The sequence below is a fragment of the Zootermopsis nevadensis genome, unplaced genomic scaffold, assembly GCF_977971745.1.
Source record: "Zootermopsis nevadensis isolate Lab colony 2312 unplaced genomic scaffold, Znev_1.0 Znev_ptg000018l, whole genome shotgun sequence".
Classification (NCBI taxonomy): Eukaryota; Metazoa; Arthropoda; class Insecta; order Blattodea; family Termopsidae; genus Zootermopsis; species Zootermopsis nevadensis.
Genome location: NW_028259150.1, coordinates 6,410,070 through 6,422,928, shown reverse-complemented (window position 1 = coordinate 6,422,928; position 12,859 = coordinate 6,410,070). Strand labels below are relative to the sequence as shown.

At 35.9% G+C, this 12,859-nt stretch overlaps 1 protein-coding gene across 1 annotated transcript in view; it reads right to left on the bottom strand.

The window, feature by feature from the left end:
* Nucleotides 1–1,136: 1,136 nt before the first annotated feature.
* LOC110832969 (uncharacterized) overlaps nt 1,137–12,859 on the bottom strand; it is a 65,726-nt gene continuing 54,003 nt past the window's right edge. Inside the window, exons 4-6 of the mRNA XM_087351223.1 lie at nt 10,203–10,322; nt 3,278–3,476; nt 1,137–2,138 (exon numbers count right to left, since the gene is read on the bottom strand). Coding sequence (XP_087207349.1) covers nt 2,133–2,138; nt 3,278–3,476; nt 10,203–10,322 — 325 coding nt within the window. The 3' untranslated portion in view covers nt 1,137–2,132. The remainder of the gene's footprint in view (nt 2,139–3,277; nt 3,477–10,202; nt 10,323–12,859) is intronic.

Genomic DNA, 12,859 nt, shown 5'->3' with positions numbered 1-12,859 from the left:
CTCCAATGTGGAAAGAAAAAATGTGATCGAAGAATGCTCAAAACTTTTAACAATGCAGCATCAACGCAACTCGCGGACAATTTACGCACAACTTGTGGATCCCGGTTGAAAAAGATACAACGCACTTACTCGCATATGCGCGTAAATAAAAAGGTAAAAGGAGACCAACTACTTCAGCATAGTTTTAGTTCTGTGCTTCGGACCAGAAATATGGTCCAGAAGGTCATATATCTGGTTCCATGCAAGATGTTTTCATCCTTTTTTTAATCACTAAAACGAAACTTCCTAATAAGTTGATAGCTCTTTGAGAGGCAGTGAGAACTTCACTGTGCAAGACTATGTGGGATAGATAAAACGTTTAAATTGAAATTATTGCACTAATCTCCTACCCCACGTTCAAATTTCCTGATAATTAATTAAAATTCATTCCGTTCACACTAATCTAGGACAACCTTCCGTCTGTAGAGTATCCTCTCCTGGACACCTTGTCAGATTTCGACAAAGTTCTGTAACGAAGTCAAGTACAAAAATACAAATTGGATAAAATATAACGTTTCGGAGGCTGGGTCTTCTTCCGTCTTCAGGTAAAAAGGGAAAGGAGAGAATCTCTAGCTGTTGAGCCCACTAGTAGAGCTAGTCTCAGACCTGGGCTAACCAGGAGGCCCATCAGCTAGGGTTTCCGTCCTTTCATTTTTATCTAAGATGGACGAAGAACCTGTTTCCAAAACGTATTTTATTCCATTTGTAATTTAAACAATAACAAAGTAAAAAATATGCAGATTATGACATGACATCGCTAGAGACCTCAAGACTTCATGAATTTGTAACACTTGTATCGTCTAATAAATACTGCAGTTCTCATACATCAGTTATTTCATTAAGACACATCACGATTTCTTGTACGTAAAAGACAATATGTCAAAATACCGATTTATTATGCCCTGACGGGCATACCTTTTCGTTGCTGAGCCATTTTCATTAACATTTCAGCGCGTATTGTGATTAATGGGAGTCGAAAGCGCTGACATTTCTAAGTACGCAGACATGCAGAATGCGTCACTCACTCGCTGCATTGTTGCACATGTCAAGGACTGACGCTGTTCTGGGATTGTTATAAAGGATCTTAACAATGAGTCTACAGGAGAATCAAATATTTATTAACATGCTATATTTCTCACACATCTGAAAGGAAGTATATGTGTATAACATATAGTGTTACTTGTATATAACAATAATTATTATTATAATAATTTAACATTAAATAAAACAAGCAATAAATATAAAGTAAAAATATTGAGCGAGGGCAATGTGTTATATTTCTACCCCTGATTTGCTACTTAATGAGAAAAAATAAATACAAAAAACCGTTACTTGATAAATTCTTGGTAATGTTACATACGCACTACCTAACACACATACCAACATATATACTCCACACATCCAATTCTTAATACTATTGATGGCTTGCGCCATTAATACTACAGAAACTGCGTATTCCAGCAGAAATGACTAGAATCTAAACGAAGTAATAAAGTCATAACACACTTCATTACTTCGACAAAAATAATTTAACGTTAATACAACATCCTTGGAAATAAAATTAACATAACATTAAAGAGATTTTATGTCATAAATAATAAAATAAATTAAATAATGCCAGTGGCTTATGAATGCAAATGCACAAAATGGAAAGGAGATGCAATGTGTTTGTACAGTTCATTTTATGAAGAAATTAACTCTCTCAGACCTGATCCCAAAATTATATAGACACCGGATATAGTTTATTTTCCCGTTTCTTTGTCTACGTTAGACTTTATTTTCTAATGTTCATTTCCGCTACAATAATGTACCACAAGCCGTAGAGATGAAGATAAAACAAATCATCTAATATTACGTCATCTCCATATATTCTTAAAAGACGCCACTCACTGAAATTTTACCTATTCCTGGGCACTAGGTCTGAAGCGATAAAATGACTGAAATAAACTGAGTTAGGAATGCAGTTACTTAAACACAACTTCAGTCATTTTCACTTGAAAAAGAAACAGTGACAAGTCCACATCTATCAGCTGTGGTTCGACAACAAGAGACAGGCGAGATGGTAGGGCTACGTCGTTGAAGGGACCTTTTCCTCAGACCTGCAAAGAAAAGAGAAATACATAAAATGGCTACTGTTTGTTGAAACTCTTTTAACAAACTATCCGAAGACTAAATAGACATAGGAAAACACCATCCTGACATAATTTAATTAAATAATTAATCATGTTTTGTATTCTATAGGTCCCGGAGTAGATTCTCGGACAGATGACCGAATATCTCGGCTAAAGTTTGCCATGGTATTCTTCAGTCCCTCCAGGCAGCTGCTGGATTACTGTCTTAACATGACTGATGAACGCTTCCTTCCATGTTTTTCTTACTTTTACTATTCATAATAATCCTCCCATTCGATACTACGTAACCACGCAATATTTAAAACGAGATTTAAAAAAATTAATTTCTCTAAAATGCTTACCAAAGTGTTCTGTACAGATCTAACCACGCCGTATGACTGTTCCCCAAGAGTGTGGGTAGATTTAAACCACAATGTTCGAACAGAGTTCTTAGAATACGATTATTAAAGCCCCCTCGTCTAATTCACACCAGTTTCGCACGATGCAACACCCAAGAGCCTACAGTAATACCCGGTTTGTACAACAGAGGCCAGGCGTATCTTTCTATCGGATGTTTTATTACAGATCTGGGACCATATTACCCTTTCTCATAAACTCGTGGGCCGTTGTGTTATTAATGACAATTTATTGAGTATTCGTAGCGATTTATTAAAATTACTACAAACCTAGAATCGCAAACAGGTTCATATACGTGAAACTCGAGTATTTTATTTATTTCGTTATTTTTGTTAATTACTGAACCCGTTACAACAATTTCCCCACAGTACATCAATTTCCTTAATCTCCTTCTCAGTTTTCCAAATACCTCTTGTCGAGAAGGGTTTCCTATAAAAATTTTGTACCCATTCCTTGTCTCCCCGTCTTCCATAAATGCTAGCTCATCGTAATTTCCTACATTTCAGAAACACTGTTTCTCTAAAGTTATTAAATATCACTGTGAAGATTAATAAAATCTTCTCGGGCTGACGGCCGTGTCTATTGAGTATTTTTCAGGAGGTATTTTAGTTGCCTGATGCTCTGAAGTATATCCTTCCCGTAAAGGTTGTTACGAAGACTTCTGTACTAACATCTAAATGTACAAAGCGGTTTCTGAGTTGCAAACTCACCTGAGCTGCATGGTACCATTCCGGTAGCGACTGATGGGACTCTACGTAGTCCCGTACATCCTCGTCACTCTCACTGTTATCCGCTAACATGGCGTTAACGTTGGCGTTGGCGTCCGCCGTGTTGTCGCGGTCGTCTTGCGTCAAAGGATTGCGCAGTTCCTGCAACAGGACTTCTAAAGAACGGCGTCGTCGACGTCCACTGAAAGAATAACAGAGCCATGAGCAAAGATTCTTCCTTCCTGAGTTAATAATGTTCTCCCGTCTACAGCTGACATTTCCTCTTTCTTTATCCTAATTTGTGATGGTCGTCGTGACTCCCTGTAGCTCGAATACGAAGTTGCCGTCATGAAACTGCAAGGGTTTGTTCATTGCGAAGTTGTTCTACACAAAAAACAAAACTTGAAGAAAACCAGGGAGTGTGGAGGCAAAGCTCCATGCACTCTGAACTTCGGTATTACACCCGGGGCTCTCCGAACACATTTACTTAGCCTTATTACAATACCCCCGATTTCATTCACTGACATGCTGGGGAAGAACATCTAATCGCCTCTGTTGGCAATCGAATCTTGGTCGTTCAGTAACTTCACTGACATCACAAAGGTGCATACACCTTAGTCCTATAGTCTATACACTTAGTACACATCTTCACATTTCTGCAGTTTAACCCATTGTTTCCCTTCATCAATGTACAGTCTAGATTCGGAGGAAAAGGTCTCCTCCTCTAAGGATAAAGGCAGCAGAAGAATGAAACTCATCATTCGACTTCATTAAATATCAGCGTTAAAAACACACATTCCCATCCTTATTTTTCACTGTTGTGTTCTACGAAAAGGAAAGTCTATTCTTTCGCCACATCTCATGAACCCAGTAATTTATTTAAAACTTTGAAACCCGAAGTTCATCTAAATAACATTTTAAAATAAAATTCTTACCTCAAGCAAAACATAACACATCTCCATTAAAAGAATCACTTGGTAACATTCTTTAAAGAAATAATAATCGATTTTATTCTGAGAATCGTTAAGAAACCCATAAAAGCGGTCTGTAAGATAATTGCAGAGTTGGTAAATTTTAAAGCAAGTAGTTCATATAGGAACCACCGGTTTTTATAGAATTAATCTCACTCATTCTTGTGTCACAAACGAACACAGGCAGTTGATTCAGGGGCATTGCAGTATATTCTGACTGCGAAAACAACTGATAATCGTCAGCGTAATATGGTTATGTGGGTTGTACTTGAGCCGGAGAAAATTACGCAACGAGGCTCCACTTCACACAAAATTTTTACTGTCAAACGAAACGTGTAGGGGGACAGATAACTGCATACAAAGCTACGATTGGAAATCTCATGGGAAGGGAATGGAAGATTAACAGTACGAGATAAGATACAACGGCAGGTAAAAGGAAATAATTTCTTGGCCACATGATTAATCAAGGTGACCAAGAACCTCGTTGTTTACTTATCCTATAAGCAAAATTTAAAAAAAGATCACTTAGTATTAAGTTTTCTGAATTTTCCCACTGAATAGTTTTCCGAGCAGACCTCGAACGTTTCGATAACTAGATTTGCTTCCGTCCTCAGGTGGAAAGGTGGGGATACGTGCTCAGGTGGACCGCTGAAAAGTTAATTTCAATCACCAGCCCGATGACAGATCATCACGGATTCAAATAAACCCATTCTACTGATTTCTTTTTAACGAGTCCATCCGAGAAGGTTCTCCCTGCCTTTTCATATAAGAACGGAAACTGATCAGCTTTTCGAAAGGTTGTTTTCCGGACCTTCTCAGTTGCATGAAACTGATAACCCGAAAGTTGATATTTTCTGGATTTGGGACATCCAAGGGTTTTGTTACAACATAATTACGAGGTTATCACGACAATTAAAATAAGGGATCCGGCATGCGAGCCAGCCAACTGACACGGCAGTTCTGTAGGCTTCATATCGGAGTACGATTTAGGAACTATACCCGAATTTTAATTTTCTGCTTTCACTGTACGTGCCTATGATACACATACAGAAATTTGGAATTTAACTTCGGTTACAAGAGAACTTTTTATGTTAGCTGGCTTTGACATGAAGAGGTACGAGATTTTCAGCCAGTTTGGAATGTCGAATTTACTGCAATCAATATAATATAATACGTATAACAAGACATAATATAATATAATCCTGAATGACAAAAAAAATTAAAACAGAAGGAAAATATTTTTTATAATATTTTACACACATTATAAGTTTTCAAGTGCGTTAATAAAGCATGGGATGACTTAAACAAAGCAAGATTAGGGACAACAGTATATAAATTACACAAAGAAATAAATACTGAAATACGAGCGATAATGCATTTCAATGGCTTCCAAACCTTTTTACAGGTAAGCCACCTACTCAAATTCTGAGCTCAGGGGTCAGACTGATAAAGCTAAAAATAATTTGTATGATTTGAGGTTTTCACAGCGGTGAGTATGAAGATTTCTGTATTCTAGGTTGTTGCGCCGTGTAGCATGGTAGATGTTTACCATACTACACGGCGCAACAACTCAGAAGACAGAAATCAAAAATTATTTATTTCAATATAAGGCTGTTTTCGCATTAAAAGTCTAATTTCACTATCTTCACCGGACATAAATCGTAATCAGAAATAAAGGAAACTAAATAGTGGCATAACCAAACAGGATGTAATTCCATTGTAACTATAATTTCACCTCAGAGACAAGCCATTCGGTTCATTTCACATTAAAGAGTTGCTGGCTGCATAAATACAGTGTGATTCTTAAGTGCAGGCTTATGTCTCGTTCGTATCATGGGAAGAATTGAGTTTCCTCTCCAATAAACACTATAAAATACACTTACCTCTATAAATATTGCATGTTTGGCGTACAATTTTACAGAACAGGATAAAATTCTGTGACCTATTTTATCTCAGTTTGTACCATCAGGTATAGAACTATTAGAGTTGTGTGAAGTCGTTTTAAACAGACTTGCGTCCTCCACAAAATGTTATTACGAAAACACTACGGCCTCTTCAATTTCCATACGATAAAAGGAGAGACCCATACCAAAATGCGACTTTTCCTTTTTTTTCAGAACTTGAGAACGAAGAAAGTACTGTAAAATTGGTTTAGAATTTCTAAAACTCATTTAAAGAATGTAAATGTCTGCATGCAGGCGTACAGTTCTCACATATAGACATTTCCAATGTAAATTGTCTTCCATCAAAGTTCAGCCAAGGAATCGAATCGTAATTTGGTTAGAGGACGCGGATCCAATAAATTTTGCGACCTAAACTGAGTGAATGTACATTTTTCCTTAAGAGTGGTTTTCTGTCTTTGCCCTCTGATATTATATTTTAGAAGCTATTGACAGCAACGCAATGATAATGATGATGATAATAAACATATATTATAGTTTGTTGCCCGTAGAAAATCATGGGTTTGTTTTTAATCCTTCTTCAACATCTAATTCTATCCCTCTGCAGCCCCCGAAATTTATCAGTGGTTTCATTATGAAAAAGAAATTACAGTCTAGCGTGTGATCTCTTTTCAAAGCGAAGATACACGTTTGACACAATTCTTTTTTCAGTAAGAGCTACACAAAATGTGTATTTTCATGTCAAAATGTATAATATTCGAAATCTAATTATACGAAAAGGAGACTAAGACTAACTCGCAACTTGTACTTGTACAAAGTGTGATTTTAATATGGACCACGGTCCATCAACTTTATTTTATTTCGTAAATTAAAAGACTCGTGTAAGAAAACTCCAATCTTCCAATATCTTGAGAAAAAATTAACAATTATAAACTTCTAAGTACAACAAGAAGAATTCTTGTGTGATGTACATTTAAACGTACTGAAGAAAACTGGTTTAAATATAACAGCGGTCTTTCAAGGAACCACATCCTGCTTTGTCAATGCGGAAATGTAATTTTATTGCTGTAATTACGAGTACAGTGGTTTTAAAATTATTAGCTCACTTCTGTGTAATGGAGTGCGCAGTGTGCATTATCGTACTAATATTTAACTGAAGAGCGAAACAAAGAAAATTACTTCCTTCAGAGTGTCAGTTCAGTACTCTGAAATAAATGAATTTACCAACGCTGGGTTAAAATAACTATATGCCGATATTCACTTATATTTTATTTCAGACTTTAAACACTTTACGTTGATATTATTTTGGTTTCATATCTATAAAAATCCTAGAATATTGTTAGGGGAGGGGAGCTACAAATACAGCTAATGTTTATTTTGGCATTCCTGCACATCTCATCACAGCACATTTATAATTTGTTCATATGTTTTAAAATTACATTATGCTTCAGGCTTTAAACATTATTTACAATTTAATGTCATTATTATGTCATTAATGCGTAATGACTGAACAAAACACAACTACAGTAATTAAAATTCACACACCCCAAATTCTTCCATTACGTTGTGTATTTTTAAAACGTACGCATGTGTTTATGTCAGAAAATATTTCAAAATATTAACACAGTATTTTCCCATATTTCAAATGTGCGTGCTGTTACAAATCACTCGCTAACAAATTAACTGCGGTCAACAGAGTTCAGTTACAATTATTTCAGTTCCTTTCTTCAGATCAGAATGGTATTCCGAAATAATACATCAACAGTGAATCTCTCTTAGGATACCGCCAATCTATTCTCATGCAGAGGAAACTTTAAACATGCACGGATATATTAATTACCTCTCAGACACTCTAATTTTAACACCCATAAAATAATTATATCCTATTCAACAGGCAAACATGAATGTTAATTTTATTCGTATAGTCAATTACTGAAGTTACTGCAAACAGAAGTAAATGCTGACACAAGAAAACCTTCGCAAGGCGCACTTCTTCTTCTTTCTTTCTTTCTTTCTTTCTTTCTTTTTTTTTATATATATATATATATATATTCGTGCCATGCAATTTTCTGTGCTGGTACATGATCGCTGATTTAAACTATTTATGAAGGGCTACAAAAATGCAAGTCGTAATTGCATACGCCGACATTAGTGCCTAGACGGCGATAATTCTGGTCGAAACACGTAGATCGTGTAACTTAATTTGACTATTATGTGTATGGAATATAAGCGTATATTATTTTAACATAACTGGCATATTCCATGATAACAGACATTCCCTTTGGCAGTCAAGAGTTGTCAGTCTGTCAGAAGATTAAACTTGTTACGAAGTCCGAAGGCTTGTTATAACCAAAGTCCACCATTCGATCCCATTGCAAACCAACAGGATTTAATTAACATATTTGCAACTTCTTTATATAAAATGAAGTTTAATATTATCTTCCCAAATATAGCAATTCTCCATGCGTGTTCCCAACAAAAATGCCATTTTAATTATTTACCCCATGCTTACCACAAATCAAACTCATAGCTTCACTAGGTGAAGAATTCATACACTGAGGTTAAATATTATACACGCTTCTCCAACTCATGTTAGTTTAAATCTCTTAGGTACTAATAATCTCATCACTTGTGATGAGAGATTCGTGCATGTAACCCATTATATTGTTCTGTAGTTTTAACAGTGCGGTAAGGATGCTTGTTAATATATCGGCCCATAATTCCACGTGTGTGTCACTGGATTCCCATTTTGCATCTGGATGCATTGTACACCCATGCAAGTAAAGTACACCTTTGCTCAAGAAAGTATACAAAAGTGCATGTGTCGTCATATGAGACATATGGAAATTCCACACTGAAAATTTGTAAAGCTGGGTGGACCTTCCTGCTGATTTAGTTTTATCATAAGAAGTTTTGTCATATTCTGATTTTATTAGCATATTTAATGTTGTCGATTTAACGACGCGGTCTATAGCTCAGATTATATAACATCGATACTGCGATATTAATGTGATTTTTTAAAAATGGTTCTCGCATTCAAATATCACATATTAATGGTATTTTAAATAAATTTTCACTTTCTTCAAACTACCGTCCTGTGTTAAAACGGATAAGAAATGAATTCGTTAATTTCAGTTTCCATCATTGGTAAAAATGTAGTGTATTTACAAATAATAAATACGTTACATATTTCAACATACGTTGAAATTGTAAAAGGAGTCGATACAGATTTGTAATTTACTTAATAAATGTGTAATTTTAATAAGATTTTATAACCTTATGGGAACAAGCCTTTCTTGTTACGCCTTATTGCGTAATCACGCAACTTGTCATTGTGTTGTTCTTCTGTGGAAACGAATACTGTAAATTAATTCTGCGTATGTTTTCAGTGGAACTAAAATGTTTAGTTGGAACTTACATTATCTTTCGACGTATTTGTGCAAATAAAACATTTAATTTTTCTTACTCTAACAGGGGAAATTCAATCATTTGTATGAATTTGTATAAATGTTTTCACTCTCAAATATCCTGTTCTTTCTATGAATTCAAAAGTGTAATGAAGTCTGTAGCCCTTTATTTGAGGCAGGATGGTGAAAGTGTAACGCATGATATCAAAGTAACGCAACGATAGTTTTCGCTGCAGTTAACACTACTGTGATGTTTTCAAAGTTAGCCTAACAATGTTTTCCTAATTCCCTCATCGGAAACCCAGTTCTTAAAGTGTGAAGGTATGGTCTCAAAAGTGAAAGCATATATTCACGGTCAGTTACATGAAAACGACAATTTTGTGGGAGGAAAGTGTTTTTGTACAATGAAGGTGAAATGTCGACACAACAGTCAGCAGTCAATTTCAAATGACTGTGTACACTTTCTTGAGCACACGTGGTACCGATATGCTGTGCTTACCAGCTCGTGGTGTTGAGACCAGCGCAAGGCACGATTATCGTTACCGCCTGCCTTCTATTTAACTGAGTGATGTATTGCTTCACGACAAAGTCCGTCTGCCGTTTGTCCCTGCAGCAGGAACATTGAAGAGTTAAAAAATTGCTAACTTACATCTTGGCTGGGTCCACCTGTCCGAACCCTAGCGGTACGGTAACCAATTTTCCCGCCATCTTCCTCAGCGCCATGTAAGTCTCCAACTCTGCCAGCCTCTGGTCTGATACTCGTTTCTGCCTATGGAGGAATATCAATCAGTAATAAGAAACATGGATCGTTCACAAGATGTCTTTCTGATACTTTGAGCCCACTACTTCAAACAGGCAAGTTTTTTTGTTTATTCGATATTTTACGACGGTGTTTCAACTTCTATAATTATAAATTTTACATTGTGTTACAGCACTGTTTCTCAGCTGGTGGGTTTATTTCTTAAGCTATTTATTTAAAGACAGATTTTCAACCGCATTGTTTAGGTCAACATGATGTCGAATACTAATATGATTGTGAATGTTAAATTTGAAAGGATATAAAAGGAAACGGACGTAGTTAATTTTCAGGTACTATCACGGAACTCATCTGAAGGAACTAAAGAAAACTACGAGGAACCTCAGTCAGGAGAGCTTGACTCCGGGTCAATATTCGAACCCAGTGCCTTCAAAATGCGAAGTAGAAGCTGTCACTGCAGCAACATGTTCGAAGATGATGATGTGAGTAGAAGGGAGCGCCTTACAAGAATCAAAAATAAAGTAAAATTTTCAGAAACGAACATTTTTCATCGTTCGACACAAAGTCGTGTTAATTTTCAAAATATGGAATGAAAAGGTAACGATATTCCTGCAAACACAATTTTCATAACGAGACACTTCAAAGAGGCTTTACTGAGTAATGTTAGTTTCAAGAACAAGATAAGAATTAACTGATCTACGATTGAAATTTATGTAAATTATGGAAACTATACAGAACTGATTTAGTGTCTGATAACTGACAGCGCTATCGCAAAGTAGCATGAAATAATTTCACAATGTGAGGCAACAGGCAGTTATATAACACTACTATACTCCGTAGTAAGCACACACAGGCCTTACTACAAGGGAGAAAGTTCACGACAAATTCAAACAAGCGTTCTATCGATAAATTATGATACTTAGTTTTTCAAATGCTTCAATATGTACGGCCAAACTAGAGTAACTATACGTATTTATCACACAATTTGGGGACACATTTTGCACATAGCTTAATTTTCACTAGTACTTATACATTCCCAACACCCCCTCTCCAAATTACACATACCGTTAACATTTCACCCCAATGATATTTTTTTTTTAATTTTAACATAAGAAATGGTTTCATACAAAAATTGAAGGCGTGCTTATGATTGATCTCCAAACAATAATTGTCTTATTTAGCTCTAATTGTTATTTATAGTTATCATCAAATGAAAAGCTATGTCTAGATTTCGATGGGCGTCATACTATTTTACATTCTATAAAATTACTTTCAAAAAAGTTCCGAAGATCGATTGCCAAATGAAATTTCAGTAAACTGTATTAACGGGCGTTAATGTTTCTTTTAACTCACAAACTTGCACTGCCGCCATGTTGACACTGACTTTAAGAAAGAAAAATACAGAGATGGAGTGACCATTAATGGCATAGCAGTCATACAAGTTTCATTGAATTAAGTTATATGGTTACAGAGTTATAAGAGAGAGCGTTACACGGATATTAACACGAATTTCCTCTGGGCGAAAGTGATTACCATGTGAAGAGATGTGCTTCAATAATAGACATTACATACTTCGAAGAAAAGGATTGCGCCATGAGGCTACAGCCTGAGTCAATAATATGAAAAACCAAGCTTGATTATATTACAAAGTTTAAATTTTGCGCATCGCAGTGTAAATATTGCACAAGAGTCTTTCGTATTTGTTTATTTAACGGCACTCTCCAATTATTCCGTATGGTTTATGTGACGTCGAATGGTAGGATGATTTATGAATGATGAATGTGAACGGATGTACAAAGAAAGGGCGTGGGTTAACGTACTAATCAGAATTTGTCTGGAGAGGATAGGAAAAGTCACTACAAACTGAAGCCAGGGTTAGTGAAGCACAGTATTTTTGCAAAACTGTCTTTCAACCATGTAGTGATAAGCATAAAATGAATGGGTTCCGACATGAGTGTATATAATGTCCATATAGAAATTAATATGGATTTTTAACTTAGTTAATATGAATTATTCTAAATTTGTGTGAAGGCTAAACCAATGACAAGAAAAAAGAATACCATCTACCTGATAGCTCTTCCTTACAAAGCAATCCTAACATGGCGTCACGGGGCAATTGAGGTTCGTAATTACGTCACGTCCGTGTTCCCTTGACAGAATCCCGTAAGCAGGCACTGTGAAAACACAAAGCTCTGTTCGTATCTAGGCAAAGTCGCGATTCTTATCAAGAAGTAAACCAGTAGGAGAACTACACAAAGCTTTGCAGGAGTCAATTATCTTATTATACAAGGCCTATAGACCCATTCGTACGTTATATTTTTAGGGATTTAAGAAAGTTGTGAACTTTATTTAGACAAATATCTGTACTTAAACATTCCCGACACGTCGCAGATCTACACAGTCCTTAAGCGAGCCTGAAACAGTATCATGTTTCATAATTCACAAGTTTACACACAGCGACAAATGATTTCCAGATATAATATTAGGACATTCAATGTTGAGAAGCAGATGTGCCATAATAAACTTAATATTTTCGCCACTAACAAACA